The 15,842-nt window shown below is 39.4% G+C and overlaps 1 protein-coding gene across 1 annotated transcript; it reads right to left on the bottom strand.

The window, feature by feature from the left end:
- Positions 1-324: 324 nt before the first annotated feature.
- On the bottom strand, positions 325-14,220 carry LOC308324436 (E3 ubiquitin-protein ligase TRIM39-like; the record flags this gene model as incomplete). The annotated part of the gene is made up of 6 exons (XM_080776483.1): positions 325-431; positions 2,910-3,005; positions 6,143-6,286; positions 7,712-7,827; positions 7,936-8,050; positions 12,897-14,220. 6 exons carry the CDS (start codon positions 14,218-14,220, stop codon positions 325-327), a joined length of 1,902 nt encoding a protein of 633 aa, XP_080632609.1.
- Between the last annotated feature and the right edge of the window lie 1,622 nt (positions 14,221-15,842).

Genomic DNA, 15,842 nt, shown 5'->3' with positions numbered 1-15,842 from the left:
CTAACATTTTTTGTCTAGTTTTCTTTTTTTGTTGACAAAATTGTCAATATATTTAGTCTTAGTTTTAGTCGTCATATCTCAGTTTTTATTTAGTTTCCATTTAGTTTTCCTCAGTGAAAAAATGTAGTCTTAGTTTTAGTCGACGAAATCAACACTGATGCTGTCCACCAGCAGCCACCAGCGTCATATTATGTCCAGAATGTGTTTGCATGTTTACATCCCTCCATCCATCCGTCCATCTTCAACCGCTTATCCGTAGTCGGGTCGCGGGGGCAACAGTTCCAGCAGAGAGCTCCAGAGTAGACCTCCCTCTCCAGAGATGCATTAGTAACTTCCTCCTTCCTGCAGGGCATTCTTCTTCGTCTCCAACGCAGTTCTCCAGAGCCACGGCGTCGAACGTCTCAAGGTGAATAAGTATTCTGTTTTCTCTGCTGTGTCGTAATTAAGCAATATCACACGAGAGGGTGTGGTTTAACGTGATTATTGCCACGACAGTGACGCGGTCAGGAACGAGACGTATAGTCGAGTTCTGCAAGCATCACAGTGGTATCACAGTATCGGCGCCTTATCCTGGTTAACCCATTCTGACACCCGTTTTGGTGTTAGCATCATGTTATGCTTTAGCTATTGAAAAATAGCAGATCTACAAGCTCATAGCGCGCCACCGAGTGGCGCGCTACGAGCTTGTAGGTCTGCTATTTTTTGAAAAATCGAAGAACGACTGACATTTTTAGAATCTGATCTCAGGTCAGAATGGGTTCATCAGACCAGTGTGTGTCCAGTAGAAACCTCGTATGAATCTGATCTCAGGTCAGAATGGGTTAATTGGCCGTCAGTTTTGTTCATATAACTGAACTCACCCCCTAATGAACGTTAATATTACTGTAAGATATACTGTAAATATCTTTCCACGGCCCTGTGTCCGTACATACTGACACCACAGAGAAGTGTACATATTTGACATTGACATAAACACGCCTGAGGTGTAATTTACACCTCAGGCGTGTTTACTGTATGTCAATTTAACACAATGTACATGTGGTGATATGGATCAGAAGGTGTTAATATTGTATGTGAGTATTGTGTGAAATTTTCATTCTTTTTTTAAATATATTTTTAACCCACGATTTTGTAACCCATTTTTCACCCCTGTGTCAATCATCTAATGTGATCCTGGGCTCTACACACCCTCCGCCAACCTGGGGAGAGCAACGGACTTTTCATTTTCTTCCGTAATATAATTCAAAAAGTGAAACTTTCATATATTCCCAATTCATTGTGCATAAAGTGAAGTATTTTTTTGTTTTAATCCTGATGATTATGGCATACAGCTCTTGGAAATAAAAAAAATCCTATCTCAATGAATTAGAATATTTTACGAGACTCAACAATATTACAAATGCATTCACGGCTGTTATCAAAGCAAACCTGGGCTACCATAACACCTCAACAATGACTATGGCTGATCACCTCCATGCCACGCCACATTGATGAAAGAATTTGTTCAAAAGTAGCCCAGACCAAGTATTAACTGCATACATTAATATACTTTTCAGATGGTCGACATTTCGCGTTTTTTTTTGTGATCTCGTAAAATGTTCTAATTTGTTGAGATAGGATTTTTTGATTTTCATGAGCTGAACGCCATAATCATCAAGATTAAAACAATAAAAGGTTTTAGATACTTCACTTTATGCACAATGAATTGAGAATATCTGAAAGTTTCACTTTTTGAATTATATTAGGGGGGGGGGGGGGGGGGATTAACTTTTACACAATATTCTAATTAATTGAGATGGAGCTGTATAGCTCTCATGATATCTGAGCCACATGGACACTCATGTCTGAAGACACTCATTGGGCTGTATTTTGCGTGTCTTAAGTACCAGGTCTTATTCCCTAACTTGAGTAAACTAAAGACCTGGAGGCGTGATCAATGCCATTTAGCTATTCTGAGTGGCCAAAGAGCATTGACCACGCCTCCAGGTCTTTATTTTACTCAAGTTAGGTAATAAGACCTGGTACTTAAGACACGCAAAATACAGCCCATTATTATGTCTAAAACTCCTTCCTCTGATGAAGGCAACCAATACATTATGTACTATAAAGACATTATCTACTCCTCCCAAAGCAGGCCATGCAGACACATAACCCATAAAACACCCGCAAGAATGATATGCACGACGCACAAGCACATGGAACATGTGAGAACTCGTGCACACTCATGCACGTGCACCGTGAGAGGACTACACAGTGAGGGAACGCACTAACACACACACACACAGCTGGAGAGAGGCGATCACTCACCTGTCTATAACCACATGAGTTTGAGACCACACAAGCATAAATTCTCAAGACGTCCACAGATTATTAAAACACTGATCATCAAACCTGAGAACAGCGGCGGGCGCAATAATATGTGTAGCCCTAAATGTTTGTTTTGATTGTTGGACAAAGCCCCGAGCCAGATCCATGGGCAAAATGAGAAATGTTTCCTAGCCACATGTGCACCACAAAGTGAGATGTACCACAAGTTGCCGCACGAGCACCAACGTTGTGGAACGCCCGACCCCTGACAATTAGAAAGGGACATTATTTGTCATCTTTTAAAACGCTTTTAAAAATCCATCTATTCAGGAAAGCTTTCCCATAACTGTAATGTATGTTTATACCTGTTAAAGTCACTTGATACCTGCACTGTTTTGAAATCTTTCTTAGTTTAATAATAGTTTTTTTGTGTAGGTTGACCTAACTTATTTTTTAGTACTTTACTTCCTTAGGCTTCTCTTAAATCTGTTTTATTTTATTCTTGTATTATTACGCTGCTATGTGATGTTATTAACTGTTTTAAAAAGTGCTATATAAAGTATTATAGTTATTACCCCGTTTTGGGGTTCTACTAGTTTTACTAGGTTTAAGCACGCTCTCCACGGATACGACGGCCAGCTGGATGTCTTTGGGCATGATTGTCACCCTCTTGGCGTGGATGGCGCACAGGTTGGTGTCTTCAAACAGACCGACCAGATAAGCCTCACTCAGGCGACCCAGCCGGGGTTGATCAAATCCCGAACTACTCTGCCAAGGCTGGGAGGTACGCTTCTGGCCCATGGAAGGACTATAGGCTCTGTGTGTTCACTGGGTTGTCTCCTCCTATGTCTCGCCAGGTAAACATGTTTCCCAGCCTATACATTAAATTGTCATATTCAAACATGACATACCGGTAACCCCATTGCCCCGGGTGGGTGCAATAAGCTCTGCCTGCCCAAGAATGATTGATTGATAGTATCGATAGTGTTAAAAAACTGTTTGCTGAATTACAGTACATTTCAAGCACAGCTCAATACAAAAAACCCGACCCAATAAAACTCTACACAGAGCTGAAATTGTTTTTGTAAAATGTAAATATGAAATAAATGCTTAAACATGTAGGCCAGCTAGGTGTATAATGTTGGAGACCACAGAAGTGAACATTTCAAGCCAAATCAATGACTTATCCTCGGTCAGAAACCGTCTCAATAATTGTCCCCTTAGGGGTTCCATTTGTATACACTCTCAGAGAGTTAAGGGGTCGTTGAAAATGAAACATTTGAGAACCACTATACTGGACTCTAGTGTCGTGTCATATAAATTCTGAACCCGGAGACTGACATTCAGCAATTGGGTCTTCAAAATAAGAACATTATAATGGTGTGTAATTACTGAATTAATTGATAATAATTGTCCTCCGTACTTCATGTTAACTAGAAAGCGGAATGCTCTTCGCTCGGCAGAAGCAGGACGAACACATCCGTGGATCAGCTTTGATCTGACAAGATGACCAACCTGCGACTCCTGTTCGTTCTCATCGGTGAGTAGAGACTCTTCAAAGACTATGCAGTAACATAAGGACCATGGTTTATAATCTGGACTCTATTTATTTTTTTTACCAATACAGTATCGTCAATGTAACTTAGACAATCTGTATGGTAGTGTATGTTAGTACAATTTAACTTATAGGTACAATATGTATGGTAGAGTATGTTAGTACAATTTAACTTATACAATATGTATGGTAGAGTAGAGTATGTTAGTATAATTTAACTTATACAATATGTACTGTTTGGTAGAGTATGTTAGTATAAATTAACTTTTACAATTTCTATGGTAGTATGTTAGTATAATTTAACTTATAAGATTTGTATGGTAGAGTATGTTAGTATAATTTATACAATTAATATGTATGGTAGAGTATGTTAGTACAATGTAACTTATACAATTAATATGTATGGTAGAGTATGTTAGTATAATTTAACTTATACAATTAATATGTATGGTAGAGTATACTGTATTAGTATTATGTGTGCGTCTGGTTGTGTGCGACAGTGCTGGGATGCTAATGCCAAACCCAAAAGTAAGTACCCTACACAATACACATCAGATTGAATAATTAATAGTGACATAATTCAATTACATTTAATTTAGCCTTCATACAGGCCGTGGCACTCAATTATGTTCAATTACCTTTTGCAACCTTATTTGCATCTTATTTTAAGTTTGGGAGACAAACACTTCCCTCAGTTCCCTGGGGTTTGTATGTGGGTAGTATGTGATGTATCTGGACCGACGACTCTGTGCATGCAGGACAACGGTGTACCGTGTTGCCGCCCTCTCAATGAATCCAGGCAGACAAGTTTTCTTTCAGTCTAATGTTGTATCGCAGTTTATTGATACAAACACATTCAGTTTACAAGGCCGTAGGAACAACGGCCCCACGGAAAATGGAGTCACACAGCAGAAGTCCCTCCGAATCAACTAATACCTGTATGACACACCGTATAAACAAAAGCGTATAGTCTTTATAGGTCTACTGTAGAAACTTAAAACTCCCTCCTCCTCACATGGGAGGTGCAGGGACTTAAAGTGTCATCGCTTTATTGACCAATCAGTGAACTAGGGAGCCTGATGAGAACTAACAACAAATGACACATGTATTATGTTACCAATAAGAATGAAATATAATTATGTACCATATCAAATATACAGGACATTGTTTACCACATGTAATGAAATAATTAGACTGTATTCTTAGTTCTAGATGCATATTTGGCAAAGATATGTTGTATTCATGACACATCCCAAAGATGAGCTCTGACTGCTTAAACTAACTATAGATTGCAACCAAGATTAAGAGTTCACACAGACCCCTGTGAAGTTTATTTGTACCCCTAATAAAAGGCTCTGTTTTCTCAGGTCGCCTAGTAAATAAAATAACTGATATCTTCTCGGGGAATCTCACTGTGAGCAAGTTAACTGAGATTACAATAATTTAGTAACAGCTGTCCCTAGGCTTATTTAATGACTAGCTATCCTAAGTGACCTCTTCACTCAGGCTTCTCTGCATGTGAACTATAGGCTGATATATGTGTACAATTATGGCATATGTTGAGGCATAAGCTATCAAAATATACATCATGTGTTTTTAGATATTTCAGTAAGAAGGGAAGTGGTCACGTGACTGGGCTGCGCCATGACACTTTCATGGGAGCCAAACTCACCGGAAGTGCATTGAATACATGGCAGTGAATGGAGCCGGCTGGACCAGCTCATAACAAACATTATTCATGAACTATTGAGACCTTTTGTAAAGTAATCACTTCTAGAAAATAACAGAAGACATATCACAGGTTGTTTTCTAATCACTTACTTTTTGTGCACAGAGTGCACAGTATATAATTTCATAGTAATAATATATAATAATAATAATAGTTTTCTGACAAACCTATGTTTCTATGTCAGTTGTGCTCAACCTTTTTCATGTCAAGGACCCCCAGAATTATCTCTATTGGGCCACGGACCCCCAACTCAAAATATGTAGTTCCAGGGACCCCCCAGAAGCCAATATACTTTAGTTAAAAATGTTCTAAATATATATTCAAAGATGTGCGCCACATTTCCACGACTTTTCGCGCTATGAACTTGTAGATGTGCTATTCTTCAATAGCTAAATTATAACATAATGTTTAAAACACCAAAAGCGGTCCCCGCCCAAAATTGGTTAAAATCGTCTCATATACCGGTAAGCTTGTGGTCCCAACGTATACCTGTCTCAGCGATGTTGTCGGGGAGGTGTCTCTGTATCGTCTATGTAAAGCCCAACACGCACCGTCTGTGAAGCGGGTGCGTAGCGACGCGCCACAGTATTGCCGCGCGTCATAGCCACACAGCAACGCCCACAGGACGCGTCCCCGAACCACGCCGCGTCCTGTGGGGCCGTGGAGGCAACGGCCATGAGGCCGTGCGGCAACGCCTGGAAAATAGAACAGCGGCGCGTCGGAGCGTCAGGCGAGGCGTGAACGCACACCAGCGCGCGTCTGACGCTGCCGGTGTGGGATTATAGGTTCATTGAAAATAACGGAGGCAGCTGTTTTGACGCCAGAGTGTTTGGCTTTAGTCACTCATATTTGATACAGTCTGTTTCTAGCGGAAATGTAACTGATTGCATTTTGTCGCCGTCACTTGATGCTTGACACTTTTTGTGATGCGATAAAAAGAAAGTCTATGAGAATTCAGAATATAAAAAATTAATAAATGCGAACCAGATATAGGATGTGTGAATTACGTCAGTTAAACCTTTTTCCACACACGAGTAAAGTGTCACTGCATTATGTGATAATGTCCTTAAAGGGGCATTCCACTCATTTTCAACATTCTACTATGTAATTAATAGAGCTGTTCTTGATGATGTCATCAAGATGTGATTCACCATGTTCTAGGGAACACAGATTGGGGGAACCTTCTTTTATTATTTCCACACAAGACCTATATATTAATGACATTGCAAAATGTTGAAAATGAGTGGTATTCCCCTTTAAGCTGTGTCACTTTTGAAATTAGTCTTTTCTTTCCCCCAGAATGTTCATCGTGAAAAAAAACAAGGCAAGCTACACGTAGCATGGCATGACTTTTATTAAATATCATATAGTGATAATAACTAATAAAAAAGACAATGCATTTCCCCCCCCAACGGAGATTTTAGATTATTTTTAAGCTAGAATATCTATAGGGCTGATGATGATGATGGTGGTGGTGATGATGACTCCTCCTCCAGAGTCTTCATCACCAGGTCTTCATCACCAAGCTGTGGATGAATTGATTGATTGATTGAAATATTTATTAACAGTTTGCAGAATTACAGTAGGCTACATGTCAAGCACAACTCAATACAAAGACTGTTAACTGTGAGTGGACGACCCAATTAAGCATTAAACTTGTTTACAAGAGGGTCCACCTTGTTCAATTAATCAAAACATTTAGCGACGTAGGCTACAAATAGACACTTCTATATAGTCAAAGAACAGAACAGGAATCCATCATAAAGGGGGAAATGTAGGGGGAAAAGGGCTGGGCGGTGTGGTGGCATTCAGATTTTACGGGGGCTACGAATACCATTGGACACATTCATAGTTCTCTTTTTAGTTTGTAGGGATTCACAGATATCTCTCTACTGGACTGTATACAGCATGAAATAGCCTTTAATAGAAGTGATACTTATACAAATACTAAATAAAAGAAGTGCTCACTTACTCACTTAGGCCTACAGTCATCAGCCGATCAGCCCTTCCCTGAAATGTAAAAGTGGATTTTACAACCAATTTTATGTTGACGTTCAGTACATTGTGCGTTCAGTATACATTGACGTTCAGTACAGCGTGCGTGCGGTGCAAACACCTACATTTGCCCTGGCATTGCAGATGGATGTTCAGACAGAACGCTTTGTTATCCTTGCATCCGTAGGTGGATTTAGCCAGCCTCTTGGCGTTGATCTTACAGACAGGCTTCCCCCCACACCTGATGGGAAGCAGAGCAAAGTTTTTGAAACAATCATTGACTCATAGCCATATATCGTGCGTGCGTGTGTGCGTGCGTGCGTGCGTGCGTGCGTGCACGCGTTCTTACTTCTTGTGTACTGCGAACCTCAGCATGCGGACACATGGACTCCTGTGGCTGTAGTTGTGGGGACCTCTTATTCTTTTATATTCAAGTCCGAGAACCTTGAAGACTTGATGTCTCGCTGCAGAGGAGAACAACCAGCCAGTTGAACACATCCACACATCAAACATCAAACGCCTTAACACACTTTACTTTAGCTATTGAAAAATAGCAGATCTACAAGCTCATAGCATGGCACACGAGCTTGTACGTATGATATATATTTTTTTTTTTGTGAATTGTGAAAATGCGGCACAAATCTTTGAATATATATTCTTTCAGAGCGAACGTTTTTAACTCAAATCTCTGCTTCTGAGGGGTCCTTGGAACAACATATTTTCAGATGGGGGTCGATGGCCAATTACATATAATTGTTGGGGTCCTTGACATGAAATATTGAGCACCACTGAAACATGAGGTATTTCAGAAAACTGTCAGGATTTTGAAGACATTTTTTAAACTTCGACGTAAGGCCGAAATGGGTTAACACACTTTTTAGACTCGAAGTATAGGCCTACTTTTACAATGACCAGCTCAACAACTGACTGTCAAGACTGTCAAGTCTTATTCTGTCACATCAAATTGAACGCTTGGCCAAGCACACAATATCTACGTGAGTAGAGATCAGGTTTTAGACTATAAGTCATGAGGACAGGATCCATTTTTTAAATTGAGCTCAATTTAGTTTAGTTTAAAGAAATATATTATTATAGTCACTTAGATTCAACATGATAAATGTGGAGTTCCAACTTACGACATTTTAAGGTCTCTGGACGGTCACGGCATACCTCCCTATACCCTGGAAGAGCACGCACACACACACACACACACGCACACACGCGCAGATGCTTATCCAAATTCCACAAAGTCAGTTAAAAATTCAATATTTAAATTATGTAGGCCTATTGACATTTGTCATTGTCGACTTGTTTTCTAATAAAGGTGATAATGATAATATAATTTAAATCCATAAATTAAACTACTTATTAAATGCATAGGCTACAATAATTTTGAATTAATTAATGTGTGTACTCACCCTGCCAGCTGCAGTTAGCCTCCCAGCACACAGTAGCCAACACTGACACACACACACACACACACACACACACACACACACACACACACACACACACACACACACACACACACACACACATTTTAACCCATTCTGACCTGAGATCAGATTCATACGAGGTTTCCACTGGACACACACTGGTCTGATTAACCCATTCTGACCTGAGATCAGATTCTAAAAATGTCAGTCGTTCTTCGATTTTTCAAAAATAGCAGTCCTACAAGCTCGTAGCGCGCCACTCGGTGGCGCGCTATGAGCTTGTAGATCTGCTATTTTTCAATAGCTAAAGCATAACATGATGCTGACACCAAAACGGGTTCCCGATCAGAATGGGTTAATAATTTATATATGTCCAGATAAGAGATATAATACAAGTACACACATATTTACAAGGTGCTGTACAGAATGCCGTCAGCATAACCCGGACAAATACCCACACACCCTTCAGAGGATACAACTTACATGTAACAGCATCTTCACAATGATGATGATGCATATGATATTAACAACACAATGATGTACTAATGGTGCACATTAACAACACAAAACCTTAAATGCAGATTTTGTAAGTGATCCGCAGGCAGATCATGAGCTTCAGAAAAATTACACTTAATAAATGAAAATGTAATTATACTGCAGTAGTAGTAGTATTCTAGCACTGCTGAATTGAATCCAAAAAAGGAATTGTCTGATAGCAAAAAAGTGAGTTAACAAAACTTTTAATATATTGTGCTATAATTTTTAGATTATTATAGAATAGATTAGTTTAGTTTACTTCTACTCCACTTCATCTCAAAGGCAAATATTGTACTTTTACTTATTTGGAAACGTTAGTTCCTACTTACTTTGTAGATTTGTTATTACAAACCATACATTTACCTACATACATTTTGGCCATTTGAAAATAGCCAAACTACAACTTCAAGGTGTTATTAAGGACTGACAGATATGGTCCAGCAGGTCTGTATGCTATAACTAATGTTATTTTAATTACAATGAAATGGATAGCGTATAGTCCGGTCCTATGTGTGCAGTGTTATCTTAAAGGGATAGTTCAGATTTTTTAAACTTAAGTTGTATGAAATACTTGCCATTAATATAGTGGTTGCAACTGTATTAATTGATTGCCCGAGTCCCGTGGTGGGAGTTATGCTCTGGTTTTGGTGAAATATTAAGTAGTTCCGGTCATTTTGTGGGGGGTACTGGGGGCCACGCAGTAAAAGTAAAGTAATCCACAAAACTAACGTAATTTGTAGTGTTGACCTATTTCTAAAATATTAGTGCAACTTTCGTTATTTTCGTTTTGTGGATTAATTTACTTTCATGCGTGGCCCCAGTGCCCCCCACAAAATGACCGGAACGACTTAATATTGACCAAAACCAGAGTATAACTCTGCACCACGGGACTCGGGCAATCAATTAATACAGTTGCAACGACTATATTAATGGCAAGTATTTCATACAACTTAAGTTCAAAAAATCTGAACTATCCCTTTAAATAGTGTTTGAAGAGTCTCTACTCACCGATGAGGACGCACAGGATACGCAGGTTAGTCATCTTGTCAGATCAAAGCTGATCCACTGATGTGTTCGTCCTGCTTCAAACCATGCTCTTTATATACACTGTAGTCCTGCTCATGATGAATATACTTTACATTCAATTATACAAGTCTGTTATCGTGTGACAAACACACTTTACATCCACCTATATAACACTGTTTGAGCTCAAACTGTCAGAGCCTAACTCAATATTTGAGTACTACACCGTAGGGTATATCTGCATTTTCCGGATCACATTTTATTCAAACACTGCAGTGGAACTGCTATTCATTGTTTCTTAAATCATTAATCTTTCTTTCTTTGACCACAAGACTTGAATACACAATCTTCTCCATGTCACCACATTATTAAAACAAAAAATAGTATGAATATAAACTTCTAGGAACTCAGATTATCACATTATGGGTCTTGTCATGGAGCTGTACTGCATGTCATGAAATGTGAAATGTAAAGCATTGCTTATAGCTACAGAAATATATATTTTTTTTAATTTTACAATTTTTATCCCACAATTTGGTAACCCAAACTTGCAAGCTTGCAAACTCAAGTGAAGGAAAACAGAAAGCTCTTCAGTTGTGTTTTGAAAGAAATAAGAGTGGCAGCACACCTGCAGTTTCCTGGGAGTTTGTTCCAGACATGTGGTGCATAAAAATTTAAGCTAGGCTCCTGTTCTGCTAAACACAAAACATACACAATGCGGGTCATCCAAAACAACAAATTTCACTCAGACCACTATAGCTGGTTCTCACCATGCGGTCCAGGGACCCCCAGCAGCCTTCTAAATGCATGGGCTTCTTGAAAATTCCTAGTTTTCGTTGTTAGTTTAATTAAACTGACTTTTCTTTTTTTCAACAATGTATTTATTTTCCTTTTTTACGCACAAATGACAATACAAATATACAAAAAACAACAATGAACATTACAAGACAATTACTGATATAAAGAAAGCTAAACAACAATAACCAAAAAACTAAAGAAAAAAAACACCATTTAACTACAGTACAGTACAAGTTTCAATACTTTTACTTCTATACTCCACTATAAATCTCAGAGACAAATATTATAATTTTACTCTTCTATATAGTTAATTTGGAAATGTGATTATTATCCACTTCAGCCCTGTAGTGTAGGCCTAGATATATTTTAGTTATTTGAAAAATGCCGATCTACAAGCTCACAATATGTCGTGTGGACTCGTGACTGAGATTGTAGATCTGCTATTTTCAAAATATATTTTATTACATGCATAAGGAGAAGAGACTGGAGCAGCACGGACATTTAGAGCCTTTTATTAAGGTGCTGAGTATACAAAACGACTAACGTTTCGACCTTGCGGTCTTCATCAGAGTCATGACGACCGCAAGGTCGAAACGTTAGTCGTTTTGTATACTCGGCACCTTAATAAAAGGCTCTAAATGTCCGTGCTGCTCCAGTCTCTTCTCCTTATGCAACTTTGATGTCCCTGCACCTGTGAAGCACCGGATCAGCCGTTTTAGGCTTGAGGCGCGTTGGTAGACTCCCTTTGTACATATTCTATTACATGTTAGGCCTATATACATTTGAAAACTGGTGAAATGAGACATTCTGCATATAGTCCTGCTTTCTATTTTTGGTACATTTTGATGCCAATATACTTTTTGTACTTTGTAAATTCTGAATCCCCCACCCATCCCTTTTCCCCTTCACTGTATCCCTTTTTACCTCCTCCATGATGATTTCCAGTTTTTTGGCTATATAGAAGTGTATATTTGTACGTCTCTAAATGTTATGATGAATTGAAATGGTGGCGTACTACTTTATGGTGTGATTGGTGTCGTCCACTCACAGTTGACAGTTTTTGTATTGAGTTGTACTATAGTTGAAATGTAGGCTACTGTAATTAATACTTCAATCAATCAATCAATCAATCAATCAAAAAAAAACCTTTTACTCAAGTACATTTTGAATTCCAGACTACTACTTGGACAACAGAGTATTTCTACATTGCAGTATTGCTATACTTTTACTTAAGTATATGTGAGTTTACCATAATCACAGTAATCCTTCAAAACACATTATTAATTATTTATTTTTATTATTTTTATTTATCCTTTCGGTTGATTTGCATTAATGCACAGGTGGAACTATAGCTTATTATGAGATATAAACAGGATTTATTTTTAAATAGTTGAATATGGTACTTTTTTCATTTCATTTTGCATCACTAGACATTAGTTAGCTTATATGAAATATAAATAATTTACTGGAGACGTCATGTTTCTCTTCTTTTTGAAGGGAGGGAACATGTTCCCACCGTCCTCCCCGAGCCCAGCATCCATGTTGACAGGAGAGATGATCAGAGGAGCAGAGTTACTACCATTACGGTTCAAACATGGACTGAAGAATGGATATAGTCTCTCAGTGAAGGTGCAGCCAGTGAAAGAGTAGAGATTTATTCTGGTCTCCACATCATAAAAGGAGACCAGACCCTCCTCATAATCCACAAACACTCCCACTTTCTGGAGCTTCTCTCTTTCAGAGAGGAGGACAGGAGGGCTAGCAGCAGCCATGTACTGATTTCCATTCCTCAACGATATAGTCCAGTAACCATTGTTGGGTGTGATGTTGAGTGTGATGTCTCCCTGCCTGTCGATGGACTCCCTGGCCACTCCAATTATCCAGGCGGTCTTCCCTCCAACCTGAACCTCATAGTAAAAACTTCCCGAGGAAAAGCTTTGTTTTCCTAAGACATCGACACAATTAGAGAATCTCTTTGTGTAGTTTGGGAGATTCTTCTTTACATTTCCATAACTCACTTGTTTTCCATCGTCAGACAGGATGAGTTTGGGATGTGCTGTATCAGGGTCCAGAGTTACATCCACCTCATATTTCTGGATGATTTTCAGATCAACATCCCACAGCTTCTCCTTCATCTCTTGACTGAGTGTCTTCTCCAGCTGAGCCAAAGCTGTCCTCACTGTCCCCACATGTGAAGACTGAGGTACATTGACCTTTGTCCAGTCCTTGGTGGGTATCCACCCTGTGTTGATGGATGTGAAGATCTGGAGGAGGTGGAGGTGGTCTTCAGTGAGCGAGAGCAGTTTCAGCTCAGAGCTTCTCTTATCTAACTGAGTGATTTCCTGTTGCAGCTCATTGATGAAGCCTTCTGCCTGTTTCTCTGTTGTTTTCTGCTTCTCTTCAATCACACCAATGAGCTCAGCCTGGCTTCTCTGAATACAGCTGATCAGAGCAGTGAAGACCTGCACACTGTCTGCTATGACTGCGTCTGCATATGTCCTGCTGAGCTCTACTGAGTGTTTGACCTCCTGAATCTTCACTCGTCTCTCCTGCATCATCTGCTGGATTTCAGCCCCTGTCTTTGCTTCATATTTGTGACCCCTGAACAGATGAACCATCTCAGAAATTAAAACATTGCCATATACGTCTGGCCTCGTATTGAAGATCTTTGCACACAGTGGACACTTGTAGTTGCACACATCACTAGTGTCCCAGTGCTGTGTGATACAGGCTTTGCAGTAGCTGTGTCCACACGGAGTGGCGACTGGATCAGTGAACACATCCATACAGATGGAACACAGGAAGTGCTCTTCAAACAGGAGACGGCTGGCGGACGCCATTTCTACACCACTGAGAATAAAAGTGAAAGTGGAGGAAGTGTCAGGTTGAAGTGGTGTGAACTAAGTGCTGTCTTGGAGAGAAACTATGCTTCTCTCTAAACTCAGAGAGTGACGGCCGTCCTTTATAGAGAGCTCTGGTGGATGCTACGTCACATCTCGCTGATGTCACGGTGACATCAGCGAGATGTGACGTAGCATGGTGACATTGTCACCATGAGTCACGTGTATATCAATATATGGAGTTATTAAACATTAGCATGATGTCATCAGCACTATACTTCTCTGCGGCTCCATATATGGAGCTCTATCAGATGCCTATGGGCATATCTGTCAATCACAGCGACTACTGGCCAATCACAGGGTTTCCAAATAATGCAGTGGTGACGCATTTTGAGTTTGGCTAGTTATCATCATGCATTGCTCAATTCTACACCGAACAGAGTCCAGCGGGAGCTTTTTAACTTTACTTGTGTACTTTCTTCCCCAGGCATCCCCCCCCCCCCCCCCCCCGAATCCTAACCACTATACAATCAGGGATTGGCCGTACTGCAGCAAATGTCTCTGATGTCAAACACCCCCTGATGACATGGTAACTATAGGCTACCCCAAAATGCAAAGAATAAATGTATTATGTAATTTATCCGTTTGAGAAAATGTTTGTAATGGGCTACAAAATCTGGTGATTTTAACACGTTACCTGGACAGAAAGCATGCTCACAAACTATGTGCTGAAGTTAAACGGTATTTTCACTCCTAGTTTCAATGGGATGATGCCTCTCGGATTGCTCAAGTGCTTGGGGAGTAATAAGTTATCTATGCATTAGGCTTCATGATCTATGAATATAATATAATTCGTTTTTTAACGGAGTAATTTTGTAAATCAGCTATTTTCCATAGGCTACTGGCTGTCCATCTCTGACGCTCTGGAGTTGCAGTACACAGACTTTCCTCACCGGCCCTCAAAACTGATTCCCTGGTTAAACAACAACACAAATAGAATTTAAATTATACCACAACAATGTGTCCTCTGTACTGTTGTGAGAAAATGTGTGCGTTGCAATTTGCAACTGCCCTTCCCTCCCCCCCTCTCACATGTACAAATACAATACATTTTAAAATAAAAATGAAAAATAATAACAGACTTCAAGCTGATCTCATCTGACTTTAGGCTGGACAAACATTGGAATCCGCAAGAAAAACAATATTAAAATTGTTAAACTTTAAACTTAAACAAATCTAAATTAAATATACATTTGTGTCTATTCTTGGCCCTTTCTACACAGAATCCCTTAGCCGGAAATAGTTGATCTACAATCTCACAACACATTGCATTGTGAGCTTGAAGATCTGCTTTTTTGCTGACTGTTTTTTTTTTTGCATAACGAGTGATTTCTAACTTTCGGTACTAAAATAGGGGTGGGCAACTTTGATGATGGAGAGGGCCACTGTATTTCCACACTCACTCCATCCTAAATACGTTTTTGCTATTTTTGAATTGGAATCCTGAAAGGTATAATTTAATAAAAAAATGCATTCAACATTGCTACATTTTACTTATAATTAAGTAAACACATAATTGTGAGTATACTTTGTATGTAAGATGTAACAACCACCACGATAAC

This window comes from Protomyctophum bolini, assembly GCF_963924005.1.
Source record: "Protomyctophum bolini genome assembly, chromosome: 11".
Classification (NCBI taxonomy): Eukaryota; Metazoa; Chordata; class Actinopteri; order Myctophiformes; family Myctophidae; genus Protomyctophum; species Protomyctophum bolini.
The sequence above is the reverse complement of the archived record's forward strand: the minus strand, read 5'-3'. Positions and strand labels throughout refer to the sequence as shown.